Raw genomic sequence first — 19,911 nt, forward strand, 5'->3', positions numbered from 1 at the left:
ATCATAGGTACACTTCAACTATGACAGACAAAATGAGAAAAAAAAATCCACAAAATCACATTGTAGGATTTTTAATGAATTTATTTGCAAATTATGGTGGAAAATAAGTATTTGGTCAATAACAAAAGTTTATCTCAATACTTTGTTATACACCCTTTGTTGGCAATGACAGAGGTCAAACGTTTTCTGTAAGTCTTCACAAGGTTTTCACACACTGTTGCTGGTATTTTGGCCCATTCCTCCATGCAGATCTCCTCTAGAAGCAGTGATGTTTTGGGGCTGTTGCTGGGCAACACGGACTTTCAACCAAAGATGTTCTATGGGGTTGAGATCTGGAGACTGACTAGGCCACTCCAGGACCTTGAAATGCTTCTTACGAAGCCACTCCTTCGTTGCCCGGGTGGTGTGTTTGGGATCATTGTCATGCTGAAAGACCCAGCCATGTTTCATCTTCAATGCCCTTGCTGATGGAAGGAGGTTTTCACTCAAAATCTCACGATACATGGCCCCATTCATTCTTTCCTTTACACGGATCAGTCGTCCTGGTCCCTTTGCAGAAAAACAGCCCCAAAGCATGATGTTTCCATCCCCTTGCTTCACAGTAGGTATGGTGTTCTTTAGATGCAACTCAGCATTCTTTGTCCTCCAAACACGACGAGTTGAGTTTTTACCAAAAAGTTATATTTTGGTTTCATCTGACCATATGACATTCTCCCAATCTTCTTCTGGATCATCCAAATGCTCTCTAGCAAACGTCAGATGGGCCTGGACATGTACTGGCTTAAGCAGGGGCATACCTCTGGCACTGCAGGATTTGAGTCCCTGGCAGCATAGTGTGTTACTGATGGTAGGCTTTGTTACTTTGGTCCCAGCTCTCTGCAGGTCATTCACTAGGTCCTCCGTGTGGTTCTGGGATTTTTGCTCACCGTTCTTGTGATCATTTTGACCCCACGGTGTGAGATCTTGCGTGGAGATCCAGATCGAGGGAGATTATCAGTGGTCTTGTATGTCTTCCATTTCCTAATAATTGCTCCCACAGTTGATTTCTTCAAACCAAGCTGCTTACCTATTGCAGATTCAGTCTTCCCAGCCTGGTGCAGGTCTACAGTTTTGTTTCTGGTGTCCTTTGACAGCTCTTTGGTCTTGGCCATAGTGGAGTTTGGAGTGTGACTGTTTGAGGTTGTGGACAGGTGTCTTTTATACTGATAACAAGTTGAAACAGATGCCATTAATACAGGTAACGAGTGGAGGACAGAGGAGCCTCTTAAAGAAGAAGTTACAGGTCTGTGAGAGCCAGAAATGTTGCTTGTTTGTAGGTGACCAAATACTTATTTTCCACCATAATTTGCAAATAAATCCATTAAAAATCCTACAATGTGATTGTATGGATTTTTTTCACCTCATTTTGTCTGTCATAGTTGAAGTGTACCTATGATGAAGATTACAGGCCTCTATCATCTTTTTAAGTGGGAGAACTTGCACAATTGGTGGCTGACTAAATACTTTTTTGCCCCACTGTACAATATATATATTTGGTGGCCCCACTGCAATTTTAGTGGGGTTGCGACCCCAACTCTGAATACCACTGCTCTAGAGGGATACAGCTCACATAAGCATTGGTTTACAGAAAACTACATACTGTACATCTCAGTCAGTGCCCAGTTTGTGCCTAATCAGTGCCCATTAGTCTGTGCCCAGTGTCCACTACTGACCTCACACATCTGGAGTTGGAAGAGACGGCGTTCCTTCTCCATCTCCTCAGCGATCTCCGCGCCTGTTATCTCCGTGCGAATCATCCCATGCTGCTTGGCATGCTCCCTCTTTTCCTTCTCGATCTTTGTACTGAAATTAAACAGACAGACAGACAGACAGACAGACAGACAGACAGACAGACAGACAGACAGACAGACAGACAGACAGACAGACAGACAGACAGACCGACCGTGTTAGAGAAACCAGGCAGGCAGACAGACCAACAGACAGACAGACAGACCGACCGACCATGTTAGAGAAACCAGGCAGACCAACAGACAGTGTTTAAGTCCATGACAACTCTTTAAATCAGATGGAATTCTCCGGGAAGAAGTAGAGTTTTCACAGGGTGGAACATTCCAGTTAAATGATCATGTTGCTCTGTGTGATATACAGTCCATCCGTTCTGACATTGTCATGACACCGTAAACAACTGTACACAGACATAACCATATATAGTGCAAACCCCCAGGTGTCCCAACACAGCTATGTACATCTACACTCGGGATCAATATTTTCCACAAAATCCACCAAGTTTCAATACCAGTAACAATTCATATTTATCTTGTGAATCCTGGGAAATTGAGCAAAAATCAGAAGTCTCCATTTAAATTGTTTAAAACCAAGATATGGTCACTATTCCAGAGTTCTCTCCAAATAAGAGGGGTACTGCACCACCTTGTCGGCTTGGCTGCGCCACAATGTAAAGATTTCAGAGCAAGTAAAACTGATATTTAGTCATGATAGAGTAACTATCTTGATCGCCAATGACGGTGTGAATTTGCGGAACAGGGCATCCATAAATTCAGAGTGTTTTCACGTTCCTCAATTCAGTGCAGTTCGGCAGTAGGCTATCTCGACACAGAACGCGCTCAGGATGCACCCCGAGTATAGCGTTGTCGAATCAGACAAACTTTGTCACGGCAGTTAAACGACCAAAGTTGCTAAGCTTCTTAGAGAACCTCCTTCAACAAATGAAAGAATATCTCCTATATTTGGTCAAATTAATACAGCTGATGATTATACAGATAGCAGATCAGCTCATGAATAACTGGCAGAAGAGAGTGGAAGTAGTATTATTTAAAAATATATATATTTCACCTTTATTTAACCAGGTAGGCTAGTTGAGAACAAGTTCTCATTTACAACTGCAACCTGGCCAAGATAAAGCATAGCAATTCGACACATACAACAACACAGAGTTACACATGGAATAAACAAATAACACTGTCAATAATACAGTAGAGAGAAAAAAAAAGGAGAAAGAAGTTAACGGTATCTTAACAAGAACAGACCCTATCTACTCTCATACCATTTGTTGATCACACATTCTCTACCGATGCTCTCACATGGGAACCAAGTAGGCCTACAGTGCAGAGAAGCGGGGGAAATATTATAGAGGCGGTATTTTGGCATTCATAGGCGAGAGACATGCTTTGATAATGCATTGCAACCTATGGATTACAGAATAAAGTTAAAAATGTTCATGCAAAACAGGAGTCAGAATTTGGGGTTTCAGTGGGATTGATACTTGATAGGAATATAACCTAGCCTCTAGGGCAGGATGTGTAACCGTCTAAAGACTCACAGTGACAGCTCAAAGAGGCACACGTTATTTTATAGGCTATTACTGCAGGGGTTTCCCAATAGGGTTTATTAACTGCATTCTGGTCGCATGTGCAGCCCGTCGGTGTCAATTATGCGTGTGCTTTGAATTAATGGCGACTTCGTGTGAAGTAAATATGCTAGGCTAAAGGCTACCATGCGACAACCTTTTTTGGATTATGTGCTATTTTATTTTTTTATCTGCTTCCCTGCTTCCATGCATAATTTGTATGTTGTGGAATTGCATTAGTGCGACATTGGGGGATTTTTTTGTTTATTTCCTGGGTCTTGTCATTACATTTTTTCGGGAAATGTGAAGAGTATTCCCTCCCCGGGATCCCGTTTACCAATGTTAATCCCTAATGTAGACATTTATTATTAACACACTTACAACTTAGCTTCATAATCCTTCCAGGCTTTGTCAAAGGGCTTCTTTATGTCCTGAAAGAAATAGGACAGAGTATGAGTAAATAGCAGTAATGAGGTCAATCTGAAATCCCACAGTGCAGTGCTAACTCTCTCTCCAACACAGGCCGACACCGCCACTGCAGCCAAGGAGCCAAGGCCTCATCCTCACAATTTATGTTTTGGAAACCCACTACCACGCCATGTTTCCAAACCTCACGGGTTCATGACCCCTTTATTCGTGGCGCTCGCCTTCAGGCACAACACAGGGACACTGTTTACGCGAAGATTTACAGTATGATCTTTTAAACAGTCAGGCCCACTAGTCCCCCCCCCTTCCCCCTTCTCCACCTCTCTCTCTTTCTCTCTCTCAAATGCAAGCACACTCTCACACACACCCACTCTGTCTCTCTAAAACACACACGCACAAGCACGGGCACACGCACCCCACTAGGGCTGGGAATTGCCAGGGACCTCATGATGAGTTATTATCATGATACTTAGATGCCGATACGGTATGTATTGCGATTAACACAATTCGATATGTGTTGCGATTCAATAATGTGATTCAATACTGTGATTTTACTGCGATTCCATGTTCCAAACATATATCTCACCATATACATTGAGTGTACTAAACATTAGGAGCTCCTTCTTAATATTGAGTTGACCTCACAACAGCCTCAATTTGTCGGGCATGGACTCAAGATGTTGAAAGTGTTCCACAGGGATGCTGGCCCATGTTGACTCCAATGCTTCCAACAGTTGTGTCAAATTGGCTGGATGTCCATGGAAAACGGTTGAGTGTGAAAAACCCAGCAGCATTGCAGTTCTTCAGCAGCTTTGCAGTTCTTGACACAAACCGGTGCGCCTGGCACCTACTAACATATCCAGTTCAAAGACACTTAAATAGTTTTGTTTGAGCCTCTGAACAATCCATGTCTCAATTGCCTCGAGGCTTAGAAATCCATCTTTAACCTGTCTCCTCCCCTTCATCTACACTGATTGAAGAGGATTTAACAAGTGACATCAGTAAGGGACCATAGCTTTCACCTGGATTCACCTGGTCAGTCTATGTCATGGAAAGAGCAGGTGTTCTTAATGTTCTGTATACTCAGTGTATGTCTGTGACAAGAGAGAGTCATGATCAGTCATCGAAATAAAAAAGTGCTGAAAACAAATTGGCTCACTATTTAAAAAGGAGATGAAGAAGAACAAGCTATGATGCAGGAACAGCCACTACTAACATACACATGAATCGACAGAGCTGCTAAGTGGGCTCTACTGAGTGGCCTCCAGTGCTAGGTCCTCCCCTAGGCGGTAAGGCAGAGAAAGAGAGCGGGAGTGAGGGAGAGAGCAAGGAAAGGAGGGTCTTTATTGTAAATCTTACCCCTTTCACGCCTTTCAGGTCCCCCTTCAACAGCGAGTCCAGGGTGAACATCACATTATGGCTCAGGCTCTGGAGCTGGAGAGAGAGGGAGGGAGAAAGAGAGAGAGATAGAGAGAGAGAGAGAGAGAGAGAGAGAGAGAGAGAGAGAGAGGAGAGAAATAAGGATGACAAAAATAAATTCTATTTGGACACAGTTCTATTAGAACACACCAAAAACTACACATATCTAGGACTAAATATCAGCAACACAGGTAGCTTTCACATGGCTGTGAATGAGCTGAAAGACAAAGCAAGAAGAGCATTCTATGCCATTAAAAGGAACATCAAAATCGAAATTCCAATTAGAATCTGGCTCAACATTTTTCAATCAGTTATAGAACCAATTGCTCTATATGGCAGTGAAGTATGGGGTCCAATCTCTAATAATGAATTTACCAAATGGGACAAGCATCCAATCGAAATACTGCATGCAGAGTTTTGCAAGACTCTATTGCAAGTGCAAAGAAAAACTCCAAATTAACGCATGTAGAGCAGAATTGGGCCGATACCTCCTCCTCATTCGAATAGAAAAAATAGCCATCAAATTTTACAACCATCTAAAAACAAGTGACCCCAAAACATTCCATCACACAGCTCTACAATGTCAAGAGATGAAAAAAGAGAAGAGTCCCCTCAGCCAGCTGGTTCTGACACTCATTTCACCAACCCAAACCAACCCCATAGAGCCTCAGGACAGCACTCAGAAAATCTGGCCCAAACAAATCATCACAAAACAAAAAGAAAAATATATCACCTATTGGAAAGACACCACAAAAAATCAAAGTAAACTTCAATGCTATTTGGCCCTAAACAGACAGTACATGGTGGCAGACTATCTGACCACTGTGACGGATAGTAAACTGAGGAAAATATTGACTAGGTACAGACTCAGTGAGCACAGTCTGACTATAGAGACCGGTCGTCACAGACAAACCTGGCTGCCCAGAGAGGACAGGCTGTGCTCACTCTGCTCCAGGGGAGAGGTAGAGATAGAGCTGCATTTCCTATTACACAGTGACAAATACTCAGACCTAAGATAATATTTATTTCCCAAAATTATAATTCAATACAAAGAATTTGAAACGATAAAATATTTATTGGGTGAAAAGCCAAAATGTGCAGTTTTGGCAGCCAAATACAGTATGTGTCCTCCTGCCACAACCTGAGGGACAGCCAGTGAAAAGTGCAAAGTAATGTCGATAATATTTCCCATCTTGTTTTGTTTTGTCTTTCATACCATGTCATGTGTCTTCTCAGTCATGTTGACACTGGTCCACTACCAGTGCTTTAATGAATTGTTGTTCTCATTAATATTGTTGTTGTAGTTGTTGTTAATGGTAATCCCATGTCCACTACTACTATAATTGCTGTTGGTCCCACCATTTATTTATATAAATATATATATACAGTGCCTTGCGAAAGTATTCAGCCCCCTTGAACTTTGCGACCTTTTGACACATTTCAGGTTTCAAACATAAAGATATAAAACTGTATTTTTTTGTGAAGAATCAACAACAAGTGGGACACAATCATGAAGTGGAACGACATTTATTGGATATTTCAAACTTTTTTAACAAATCAAAAACTGAAAAATTGGGCGTGCAAAATTATTCAGCCCCTTTACTTTCTTTCAGTGCAGCAAACTCTCTCCAGAAGTTCAGTGAGGATCTCTGAATGATCCAATGTTGACCTAAATGACTAATGATGATAAATACAATCCACCTGTGTGTAATCAAGTCTCCGTATAAATGCACCTGCACTGTGATAGTCTCAGAGGTCCGTTAAAAGCGCAGAGAGCATCATGAAGAACAAGGAACACACCAGGCAGGTCCGAGATACTGTTGTGAAGAAGTTTAAAGCTGGATTTGGATACAAAAAGATTTCCCAAGCTTTAAACATCCCAAGGAGCACTGTGCAAGTGATAATATTGAAATGGAAGGAGTATCAGACCACTGCAAATCTACCAAGACCTGGCCGTCCCTCTAAACTTTCAGCTCATACAAGGAGAAGACTGATCAGAGATGCAGCCAAGAGGCCCATGATCACTCTGGATGAACTGCAGAGATCTACAGCTGAGGTGGGAGACTCTGTCCATAGGACAACAATCAGTCATATATTGCACAAATCTGGCCTTTATGGAAGAGTGGCAAGAAGAAAGCCATTTCTTAAAGATATCCATAAAAAGTGTTGTTTAAAGTTTGCCACAAGCCACCTGGGAGACACACCAAACATGTGGAAGAAGGTGCTCTGGTCAGATGAAACCAAAATTGAACATTTTGGCAACAATGCAAAACGTTATGTTTGGCGTAAAAGCAACACAGCTCATCACCCTGAACACACCATCCCCACTGTCAAACATGGTGGTGGCAGCATCATGGTTTGGGCCTGCTTTTCTTCAGCAGGGACAGGGAAGATGGTTAAAATTGATGGGAAGATGGATGGAGCCAAATACAGGACCATTCTGGAAGAAAACCTGATGGAGTCTGCAAAAGACCTGAGACTGGGACGGAGATTTGTCTTCCAACAAGACAATGATCCAAAACATAAAGCAAAATCTACAATGGAATGGTTCAAAAATAAACATATCCAGGTGTTAGAATGGCCAAGTCAAAGTCCAGACCTGAATCCAATCGAGAATCTGTGGAAAGAACTGAAAACTGCTGTTCACAAATGCTCTCCATCCAACCTCACTGAGCTCGAGCTGTTTTGCAAGGAGGAATGGGAAAAAATTTCAGTCTCTCGATGTGCAAAACTGATAGAGACATAGCCCAAGCGACTTACAGCTGTAATCGCAGCAAAAGGTGGCGCTACAAAGTATTAACTTAAGGGGGCTGAATAATTTTGCACGCCCAATTTTTCAGTTTTTGATTTGTTAAAAAAGTTTGAAATATCCAATAAATGTCGTTCCACTTCATGATTGTGTCCCACTTGTTGTTGATTCTTCTAAAAAAAATACAGTTTTATATCTTTATGTTTGAAGCCTGAAATGTGGCAAAAGGTCGCAAAGTTCAAGGGGGCCGAATACTTTCGCAAGGCACTGTATATATTCTATATAAATATATATTTTATTTTTATTTTTCGATATGTATACCTTTAACAATGTAAGTTATAATGAAATTGCAATGTCAATCAAGTCAATTGAATTCAATTGAGAGTGTCACGCCCTGGTCTTAGTATTTTGTGTTTATATATTTATTTGGTCAGGCCAGGGTGTGACATGGGGTTATTTTGTGTTGTGTTGTGGTATTGGGGGTTTTAGTAGGTATTGGGATTGTGGCTGAGTAGGGGTGTCTAGCATAGTCTATGGCTGCCTGAGGTTCTCAATCAGAGTCAGGTGATTCTCGTTGTCTCTGATTGGGAACTATATTTAGGTAGCCTGGGTTTCACTGTGTGTTTGTGGGTGATTGTTCCTGTCTTAGTGTTTTGTATTTCACCAGATAGGCTGTTTTGGTTTTCATTATTTCATTTCGCTAGTTTTTTTTAGTTTCTGCATGTATAGGTTTTCCTTCATTAAAATATATCATGAATCATCACCACGCTGCATTTTGGTCCGATCCTTGTTCTACCTCTTCGCCAGAGGAGGAGATAGAAGAGAGCCGTTACAGAGAGAGAGAGAAAAGGGTTAGGATGAGAAAGAGAAAGAGAGAGGGAGAGAGAGAGCGAGAGAGAGAGAGAGAAAAGGGTTAGGATGAGAAAGAGAAAGAGGGAGAGAGAGCGAAAGAGAGAGAGAGAGAGAGAGAAAAAGAGAGAGAGTTGTTCAGTAACTCGGTCACCAGGGCAAGAGTCAGGCATCTACTCTTTCAGCTTTCATCTGGAGTATATCAACAAATACTTGTGACGGCCCGAAGAAACCTTGACAGTATTATCTTCAGTCTAGGGGTGAACTCAATCTTGGCTATTTAGGAACCAGCAAAAACATTTTAGACTCTTAAAACATGTGCTAAGCTATTTAGGAATCAGCAAACACAATTTGACTACCATTTGCTTACAGCGCTGTAACCACATTGATCAATGCAGGTCAATATTCCTGAGCATTTATTCCATTTAGGCCTGTGATGGTCAGTGCCAAGTCCCTTCCGGTCCGGGAAACAAACAACACTTAATGGCCACTAATGTGTTGCTTAAGTGCCTCCGTTGCAAAGACCCAATGTCTAAATCAATCACCTACTTATTGGCTGCTGCTCTACAATTAGAGCTGGCCATGGTCTGTCTCTCTGCATCCCAAATGACACCCTGTATCCTATATAGTGCACTACTTTTGACCAGAGCTTTATGGGGATTCTAAGGGCCCTGGTCAAAAATAGTGCACTATAAAGGGAATTGATTGACATTTGCGGTGTCACTTTATGGAGTGGATGGATACTACTTAGACTGGCCTGAAACCTGGGCTCAACCCCACTACTCACTACTCACCAACAGGGTGGTCTCCTTCCTTCCTAAATACCATAAACTAGTGTCAGCATATGAAGAGTTTACTCCATACATAGAGAAAGAGTGAGAGAGAGAGAGAGCGAGAGAGCGAGGGAAAGAGAGAGAGAGTGAGAGAAAGAGAGAGCGAGAGAGAAAGAGAGAGAGACAGAGAGAGAGAGAAAGAGAGAGCGAGAGAGAAAGAGAGAGAGAGAGAGAGAGAGAGAGAGAGAGAGAGAGAGAGAAAGAGAGCAAAATGTCTGCCAGAATAATAGCAACGTCAATAACCAATGGTGATGTATTAATCTATGACAGGTTCATGTGAGGGAGTTATCAACATCAATACCTTTACCAATAGTAGTACACACTGACACCAGCCCTTGGGGAGCACTTATCAAAAGGATATATTCAATAAACACTCAAATGACAACTACAGTGCATTCGTAAAGTATTCAGACCCCTTGACTTTTTCCACATTTTGTTACGTTACGGTCTTATTCTAAAATTGATTAAAGACTTTTTCCGCCCTCATCAATCTACACACAATACCCCATAATGACAAAGCAAAAAAAACGTTTTTAAAATATTTACATAATTATTCAGACTCTTTACTCAGTACTTTGTTGTTACATCATTTTCTGGAATTTTTAAAGCTGTTTTCTAAGGCACAGTCAATTAAGTGTATGTAAACTTCTGACCCACTGGAATTGTGATACAGTGAATTATTAGTGAAATAATCTGTCTGTAAACAATTGTTGGAAATATTACTTGTGTCATGCACAAAGTAGATGCCCTAACCAACTTGCCAAAACTAGAGTTTGTGAAAAAGAAATTTGTGGGGTGGTTGAAAAAAAAGTTTTAATGACATTTATTGAAGTGTATCTAAACTTCCGACTTCAACTGTACATGCTCGGTCATTCGTGCGTTATTGTTGTCACGATACCAGAATTTTGACTTCGATACAGATACCAAACATTGAACAAAATGTTGAAAAATGGTAGAACAACTGAAATAACAAATAGAATAACTTCTTCTTTTTTAAAATAAAACACCATATCTTGAATATCTACAATTTGCCTTATGCGAAACCATATCTGAGACTCTTAGTTTAGATGTCATTTTATAATTACATCTAAAATGTATAGATTTGTTATTTGATACATATCAGGGTTAATTTGCTGATCTATGGCCATAATATTGGGTCAAATTACATTCATTAGACCTATGATTCACTATTCATTACAGCTAAATAATTTAAGGTGTTAAATTAATAATGTTGTTCCAAAACGACATAAAAAAACCTTTGAAGCTCATTTCATTGAAATACAATATATTTTACACAGCCTACTACGATTCCCAGTGTGCATTTCAACTCCCAGGGTGCAACGCTCCACCCAGGGCTGGGTCAAAGATTTTAATAACTATCCCTGGGGTGTCACTAGTTACCACAGCCACAAATTAAAAATGAAAACAAAAATTAGCTTTTTGGTTTTCATTTAAGGTTAGGGTTAGGCATACATTTGGTTGAGGTTAGGTTTAGGTTTCAAATCAGATTGTAATAGCCCACCCAATTTACCTACCTCATCCCCACACTGTTTTTATTTATTTACTTTTCTGCTCTTTTGCACACCAGTATCTCTACCTGCGCATAACCATCTGATCATTTATCACTCCAGTGCTAAATTGTAATTATTCGCCTACCTCCTCATGCCTTTTGCACACAATGTATATAGACTCTTTTTTTCTTTTTTTCCTACTGTATTATTGACTTGTTTATTGTTTACTCCATGTGTAACTCTGTGTTGTTGTCTGTTCACACTGCTATGCTTTATTTTGGCCAGGTCGCAGTTGTAAATGAGAACTTGTTCTCAACTAGCCTACCTGGTTAAATAAAGGTGAAATAAATCAATAAAAAATCATTTTAAAAAATAAGATAAATTGTAGAAATTATGACTTTGTGGCTGCGGTAACTAGTGATGACCCAAGGGCTGGCTGGGCTGCTGCTAGTAGTCTAAAAAGTAGTCTAAATAAATATATGCAAAGTAGTCTAAATATATTGCTGTCATAGCTAAGTTATGAGTTCATTTTGCATTACTTTTGGGTTGTAATCATATTATAATGCTCACATGAATGTCATGCTGAATATACTGCATGCTCATGCCATTGTTACAAAAACATTATTCAAATTTATTTGCTAGAAGAATAACGTTAGGCTACAATGCAAATGTCATGTGTAAAATCATTTTTTATGTTATTTTGGAAGTAAATCTCCTTTGCAAAGCACACTGCTTTGTAACACCTTTTGCATAGTTGTTTCAGTGGGCTGGCCCTCATCATCTGCTCTGTAAGCAAAGTATTCCAAAGTTTGCTTCTGGAGACAGTTTTGTCAACAAGCTGCAGGTGTGGAGGTATGATGTTTTGGTTTGAAAAATCCATGCTGTCTGCATTTTCTCTCTCTCGCTTGCTTCTAAAAAGTGGCTTGCTCTGTGTCAGTGTAGCCTGGTTAGCTTACTACTTATTGCCCTCTTGAAAAGATTCAGACAAAATACTAGACAGACTCGATCCTCTCAATCCATATCAGATGTGCGACACATTTGACAGAAGTACTGAAAGTAAACACAGATTCTGAACCTCTCCCTGTTTCGGTATAACGTAGAGCACTATCATGTGTACGCACACACACACGCACAGACACACACACAGGTGTGCATTCTCACAGCAGGAAAATAATTCTGCAGAAACAGGAAATGTGAATTATTGTGTTGATTATAAATTCATGTACATTTTCGTTGTGGTTGACACATTTTTGTTAAGATAAATCGGACTTAATTTTTTTGTTCGAATTTGACCCCTTTTTCGTGGTATCCAATTGTTAGTAGTTACTGTCTTGTCTCCTCGCTTACAACTCCCGTACGGGCTCAGGAGAGACGAAGGTCGAAAGCCATGCATCCTCCGAAACACAACCCAACCAAGCCGCACTGCTTCTTAACACAGCGCGCATCCAACCCAACCAGCCGCACCAATGTGTCAGAGGAAGTACCTGGCGACCTGGTTAGCATGCACTGCGCCTGGCCCGCCACAGGAGTCGCTAGTGTGCGATGTGACAAGGATATCCCTACCGGCTAAACCCTCCCTAACCCGGGCGACGCTAAGCCAATTTTGCGTCGCCCCACGGACTTCCCGGTCACGGCCGGCTGCGACAGAGCCTGGCTCGAACCCAGAGTCTCTGGTGGCACAGCTAGCGCTGCGATGCAGTGCCCTAGACCGCTGTGCACCCCGGAGGCCCTTAAATCTGACATTTTAAAGTGGAAATGACAAACTTCAGAAGCCTTTTTAAACCTCGAATACACTTCCTTGCTGCGCAGGAAAATTATCCGAGACAACAGAGTGATCAAATTAAGATATGACATCTGTACCCAAGTCAAGTCCATCCCAAGATGGGAAACCCTCATGTGAAGGTGTTCGCTCTGTCACCTCTTTGTCAATTAAATGGTGGACATTCTGAGCATTACCAGCCATGAGTAACTGAACTGGAAAAAAGTCCTGTGTGTCTCACCAGGTTCTTGAGCAGGGTCGACAGCTCCTTGGTCAGGGTGGAGAACTTGACGAAGGCTGTTCCCAGGTCAGGGTTGTCTCTGCTGATGAAATTGCTGCCAAACTTATCTAGAGCCTGGGCATAGTTCTCCTCATTCTGGACATGGTCTGGGAGAGAGAGAGACAGAGGGAGACAACCAAGGTTAACATTTGTTTGAATTTGAAATAATGATAACAAGGGTAGTGTTGCTAGGCTTTGAGTCCCAAATTGCACCCTATTCCCTATATAAAGCACAACTTCAGTAGTACAGTATATAGAAGGGTCCATAGGGTTCTGGTCAAAGTAGTGTATAGGGAATATGGTGCCATTTAGGACACAGCCAGGGACAGGTGATTGTGATCAAGCATGGAAAGGGTGACATTTGCCATTGAATCATCTGCTTACAAATGCAACAGCTTAGTGTGGTATCTAATCATTTTTACAACTTAAATCAGATGGTATTTCTGTAAAGCTCAGTATAAAGGGGTTGATCTTGCTAACTGGGTGTGGGTGAATGGGTTGAAGAGGAGCATTGGTAGAGTGCCATTTCATTAGGAAAAATTATTGGTGCATGATGCAATGTGTGTAGTCTCCCATTCATTGTTATAGGAGTACAGCCCCACCAGGATCTGTCACAACTTTCTATCAGCATGTTAATGTGCAACCAGAGGAAAAAGAACTCTGGACCACCTTTACTCCACACACAGAGACCCGTACAAAGCTCTCCCTTGCCCTCCATTTGGCAAATCTGACCATAATTCTATCCTCCTGATTCCTGCTTACAAGCAAAAATGAAAGCAGGAAGCACCAGTGACTAGATCAATAAAAAAGTGGTCAGAGGAAGCAGATGCTAAACTACAGGACTGTTTTGCTTGCACTGGCTGGAATATGTTCCGGGATTCCTCCGATGGCATTGAGGAGTACACCACATCAGTCATTGGCTTCATCAATAGGTGCATTGATGACGTCGTCCCGACAGTGACCGTAGAACATACCCTAACCAGAAGCCATGGATTACATGCAGCATCCGCACTGAGTTAAAGGCTAGAGCTGCCGCTTTCAAGGAGCAGGACTCTAACCCTGAAGCTTATAAGAAATCCCGATGCCCTCCGACGAACCATCAAACAGGCAAAGCATCCATACAAGACTAAGATCGAATTGTACTATGCTCTGACGTACTACACAGCCGAGAGCTGCCCAGTGACACGAGTCTACCAGACGAGCTAAACTACTTCTATGCTTGCTACGAGTACTCCAAGCATGCACTGACCAACTAGCAAGTGACTTCATTGACATTCTGAGCCTCTCCCTGTCCGACTCTGTATTACCAACATGTTCTAAGCAGACCACCATAGTCCTTGTGCCCAAGAACACTATGTTAACCTGCCTAAACGACTACCGACCCATGGCACTCACGTCTGTAGCCATGAATTGCTTTGAAAGGCTGGGCATGGCTCACATCAACACCATCATCCCAGAAACCGTAGACCCACTCCAATTTGCATACTGCCCCAACAGATCCACAGATGATGCAATCTCTATTGCACTCCACACTGCCCTTTCACACCTGGACAAAAGGAACACCTGTGTGAGAGTGCTATTCATTGACTACAGCTCAGCGTTCAACACCATAGTGCCCTCAAAGCTCATCAATAAGCTAAGGACCCTGGGACTAAACACCTCCCTTTGCAAATGGATCCTGGACTTTCTGACAGACCGCCCCCAGGTGGTAAGGGTAGGTAAAAACACATCCGCCACGCTGATCCTTAACACAGGGGCCCCTCAGGGGTGCATGCTCAGTCCTCTCCTGTACTCACTGTTCACTCATGACTGCACGGCCAGGCACAACTCCAACACCATCATTAAATTTGCTAATGACACAACAGTGGTAGGCCTGATCACCGAAAACGATGAGACAGCCTATAGGGAGGAGGTCAGAGACCTGGCCATGTGGTGCCAGGACAACAACCTCTTCCTCAATGTGATCAAAACAAAGGAGATGATTGTGGTCTACAGGAAAAAGAGGACCGAGCACGCCCCCATTCTCATCGACTGGGCTACAGTGGAGCAGGTTGAGAGCTTCAAGTTCCTTGGTGTCCACATCACCAACAAACTAACATGGTCCAAGCACACCAAGACAGTCGTGAAGAGGGCACGACAAAACCTAATCTCCCTCAGGAGACTGAAAAGATTTGGCATGGGTCCTCAGATCCTCAAAAGTTTCTACAGCTGCACCATCGAGAGCATGGTTGCATAACTGCCTGGTATGGCAACTGCTCGGCCTCCGACAGCAAGGCACTACAGAGGGTAGTGCGAACGGCCCAGTACATTACTGGGGCCAAGCTTCCTGCCATCCAGGACCTCTATACCAGGCGGTGTCAGAGGAAGGCCCTAAAAATTGCCAAAGACTCCAGCCACCCGAGTCATAGACTGCTCTCCCTGCTTACCGCAGGGCATGCGGTACCGGAGTGCCAAGTCTAAGACTCCTGAACATCTAGTCAGATGGCTACTCAGACTATTTGCAGGGCTGTATATGGAATTGTATATGGGATTGAACTGTATCCAAAATCAGACAGGATACCTGAGCGGGGCCAGGTCAGAAAGGGTCTAGAAACCCCCTCTTCAAGGCACTAACAACCTAAAACTGACTATGTGGAGAAAAGGTTGAAACGCTGAAATATTTAGTTTCATAAGAGGGCATAATTACTCACCCAGAAAAGTCTATATAGAGATCATCCCTTTTCAATGTCTTCCACAAGCGCAACCCTCTTGTTAATGAGCCTAGAAAACTGACAAGAGAGCTTTCTCTCACCTTGGCCTGAGCTGTAGATGGCCTTGACTGATTTCTTCACCTTCTGCAGTGCAGTCCTGTCCTGATCCAAAGCCTGTAAACACAGAACGAGAGAGAGAGAAAGAGAGAGAGAGGATTGTTAAGGATTTACAATAGCATCACAGACTGAACTTTGTAACCAAAACACAACACAATTGTTATACAGTAAATTATAGTAATTTCAGAGAATGAAGCTAACCCTGAACACATGAGATTTTTACAGTGCTGGCATAAAAACTGGCATAACAATTTATCAAATGCTCAAAAAGCTCCACATGACCTGAAATATGGCTTATCAACATTCCAAATAAAATTCCAAACTGTTTGTTATATAAGGGTTCCATACAGTAGCATCATTAGGACAGTAGTGCCCGAGGTAGAGCAGCTGTGTCTTATAATGCCTCTCTTCTCCATGCTTCTCTGTTTCGCAAAGAGCAAGACCATGGCCCTTCTTGCTATTCTACTAGTTCTGCTATTCCGTTGGTGTTTTAAAAATCTATACATCTCACAAAGCTGAGATAGGATTGAAAACACACTAGGGCTGTCCCCAACTAAGATAAATATTGGTCGACAAAGAGTCGTCTGCTCTTTCGACCAATCGATTGGTCGTATTTTTAACGTGTATATTTCCATATAGACACATGCTATGTGTTTTAATCAAATCAACTATAGGCACTGCACTTGTCTGATGCTTTAAGCTAACTTTTTGATGAAATAATTAAGACACAAATAACTAGTCCGACCGCAATTGATTTGATTGTGCCGGACCTGGCTCAGATTTGCTGCGCTGTGTTAAAAAAAAGACAGCGATTGACTGTGTGACTAGCATCTGTTGTCTCTCTCTCCTCCCTGCAGCAGTGACCAGCACAGAACATCAGCAGTGTATCGCGCTGTCCGTGTTGCTGAAACTGCAACATAATTACAGCCTTTTCTGATTGAAAAGTTGTTACCGAAATTTGTATAGGAAAAACATTCTCTAATTTTCTCTAATTCCCTTTGCTCTCTTTATGTGACATAAGGCCTGACCTATAGCATATCATAATCACATGAATAAATTGGTTTATAACAAACTCTGAACACCGTAACACATGTGACAGCAAAATGGATGCAGAGGACAAACAAATAAACTGGAAACGGGGGAATGTTTACTGGTTGCCCAGGAGGTAAAGGGGAAGTCAGATGTGTAAGATTTAACTAGTTGTGGGGAAATACTGGGGAAGAAGAAAAATAAGGTATGAAGCCAGCGCTGCATGCATATTATGTGTACCAAACAGGTAGGGTTAGATTATATCATTTTTCTGATCGTTTGTAACAATGTAAACAACACAGAATAAATTATAAGTGTACCAGAGTCTGTTGAAACGTTTTGGCCTATTCATTGTTTTAGCTAATCATTCAATGGTTGCTTTGTTATTTTATTTAAAAACGCTTGATTGCATTTCACATCATGAATGACTCCTATACTATGTGATATGAACAAAACAATTATTGACTGATACAGTAGTCTATATAAGATTCGAAATACAGACCTAAGTAAGTTACGGTATTAAGACTAAACAGGATGCGCTCTTAGAAAGTATTCACACACCTTGGCATTTTTCCTATTTTGTTGCCTTACGACCTGGAGTTAAAATTGATTTGGGGGAGGTTTGTATCATTTCATTTACACAACATGCCGACCACTTTAAAGATGCAAAATATTTTTTATTGTGAAATAAACAAGTGTGACGACCCTCCCACTCTCTCTGCCATATTCTTTCTCTTTGCTCTTGTTTTCCTTATTAGGATGTCGGCGGGAGGAGCAGGGAGGGTCGTCAGCGACATGGGACACACCTGGGCCTGGGTGTGTCCCGGGATAAATACGCCTCTTCCCCATTCCTTGAGGAGACTCTCTCCATGCAGACACACTGATAGAGTTTGGTTATGGCATTTTTGTGGCTGATTTGTTTGTTTGCTTTGGCACCTTTCAACACCCCTCATTATCATATTTATGCACTCAAACACTCACTTACACTACTGATTACTGGCTACACACACCATTGTTAATTGTATTTAGTTTACTTCAGTTAATAAATATATTTTGTTATTCCTTATCTTCACGTTGTCTCCCTTTTTGTTATGAACTTCAAGCCGGTTCGTGACACAAGAAATAAGACAAAAAACAGAACTTGAGCATGCATAACTATTCACCCCCCAAAGTCAATACTTTGTAGAGCCACCTTTTGCACCAATTACAGCTGCAAGTATCTTGGGGTATGTCTATAAAAGCTTGGCACATCTAGCCATTGGAATTTCTGTCCATTCTTCAAGGCAAAACTGCTCCAGCTCCTTCAAGTTGGATGGGTTCCGCTAATGTACAGCAATCTTTAAGTCATACCACAGATTTTCAATTGGATTGAGGTCTGGGATTTGACTAGGCCATTCCAAGACATTTAAATGTTTCCCCTTAAACCACTCGAGTGTTGCTTTAGCAGTATGCTTAAGGTCATTGTCCTGCTGGAAGGCAAACCTTCGTCCCAGTCTCAAATCTCTGGAAGACAAACAGGTTTCCCTCAAGAATTTCCCTGTATTTAGCGCCATCGATCATTCCTTCAATTCTGCCCAGTTTCCCAGTCCCTGCCAATGAAAAACATCCCCACAGCATAATGCTGCCACCACCATGCTTCACTGTGGGGATGGTATTCTCGAGGTGATGAGAGGTGTTGGGTTTGCGCCAAACATAGTGTTTTCCTTGATGGCCAAAAAGCTCAATTTAAAAAAAGTATATGTTTGGGGAGTCTCCCACATGCCTTTTGGCGAACACCAAACGTGTTTGCTTATTTTTTCTGGATACTCTTCCGTAAAGCCCAGCTCTGTGGAGTGTACGGCTTAAACTGGTCCTATGGACAGATACTCCAATCTCCACTGTGGAGCTTTAAAGCTCCTTCAAGGTTATTATCTTTGGTCTCTTTGTTTTCTCTCTGATTAATGCCCTCCTTGCCTGGTCAATGAGTTTTGGTGGGTGGCCCTCTCTTTGCAGGTTTGTTGTTATGCCATATTCTTTAAAAAAAATTATAACAGATTTAATGGTGCTCCGTGGGATGTTCAAAGTTTCGGATATTTTTTATAACCAACCCTGATCTGTACTTCTCCACAACTTTGTCCCTGACCTGTTTGGAGAGCTCCTTGGTCTTAGTGCCGCTTGCTTGGTGGTGCCCCTTGCTTAGTGGTGTTGCAGACTCTGGGGCCTTTCAGAACAGGTGTATATATATACAGTGCCTTGCGAAAGTATTCGGCCCCCTTGAACTTTGCGACCTTTTGCCACATTTCAGGCTTCAAACATAAAGATATAAAACTGTATTTTTTTGTGAAGAATCAACAACAAGTGGGACACAATCATGAAGTGGAACGACATTTATTGGATATTTCAAACTTTTTTAACAAATCAAAAACTGAAAAATTGGGCGTGCAAAATTATTCAGCCCCCTTAAGTTAATACTTTGTAGCGCCACCTTTTGCTGCGATTACAGCTGTAAGTTGCTTGGGGTATGTCTCTATCAGTTTTGCACATCGAGAGACTGACATTTTTTCCCATTCCTCCTTGCAAAACAGCTCGAGCTCAGTGAGGTTGGATGGAGAGCATTTGTGAACAGCAGTTTTCAGTTCTTTCCACAGATTCTCGATTGGATTCAGGTCTGGACTTTGACTTTGCCATTCTAACACCTGGATATGTTTATTTTTGAACCATTCCATTGTAGATTTTGCTTTATGTTTTGGATCATTGTCTTGTTGGAAGACAAATCTCCGTCCCAGTCTCAGGTCTTTTGCAGACTCCATCAGGTTTTCTTCCAGAATGGTCCTGTATTTGGCTCCATCCATCTTCCCATCAATTTTAACCATCTTCCCTGTCCCTGCTGAAGAAAAGCAGGC

The 19,911-nt window shown here is 41.9% G+C and overlaps 1 protein-coding gene across 5 annotated transcripts in view; it reads right to left on the reverse strand.

Annotated features, from left to right (window-relative positions):
* LOC112215684 (arf-GAP with SH3 domain, ANK repeat and PH domain-containing protein 1) overlaps positions 1 to 19,911 on the reverse strand; it is a 73,991-nt gene that overhangs the window by 32,824 nt on the left and 21,256 nt on the right. For all 5 annotated transcript variants that reach the window (XM_024374928.2, XM_042299168.1, XM_024374926.2 and 2 more), the window contains exons 4-8: positions 15,985 to 16,057; positions 13,155 to 13,300; positions 5,153 to 5,227; positions 3,749 to 3,798; positions 1,713 to 1,842 (exon numbers count right to left, since the gene is read on the reverse strand). In XM_024374928.2, the coding sequence (XP_024230696.1) occupies positions 1,713 to 1,842; positions 3,749 to 3,798; positions 5,153 to 5,227; positions 13,155 to 13,300; positions 15,985 to 16,057 (474 nt within the window). The remainder of the gene's footprint in view (positions 1 to 1,712; positions 1,843 to 3,748; positions 3,799 to 5,152; positions 5,228 to 13,154; positions 13,301 to 15,984; positions 16,058 to 19,911) is intronic.

This window comes from Oncorhynchus tshawytscha, linkage group LG16, assembly GCF_018296145.1.
Source record: "Oncorhynchus tshawytscha isolate Ot180627B linkage group LG16, Otsh_v2.0, whole genome shotgun sequence".
NCBI classification, from domain to species: domain Eukaryota; kingdom Metazoa; phylum Chordata; class Actinopteri; order Salmoniformes; family Salmonidae; genus Oncorhynchus; species Oncorhynchus tshawytscha.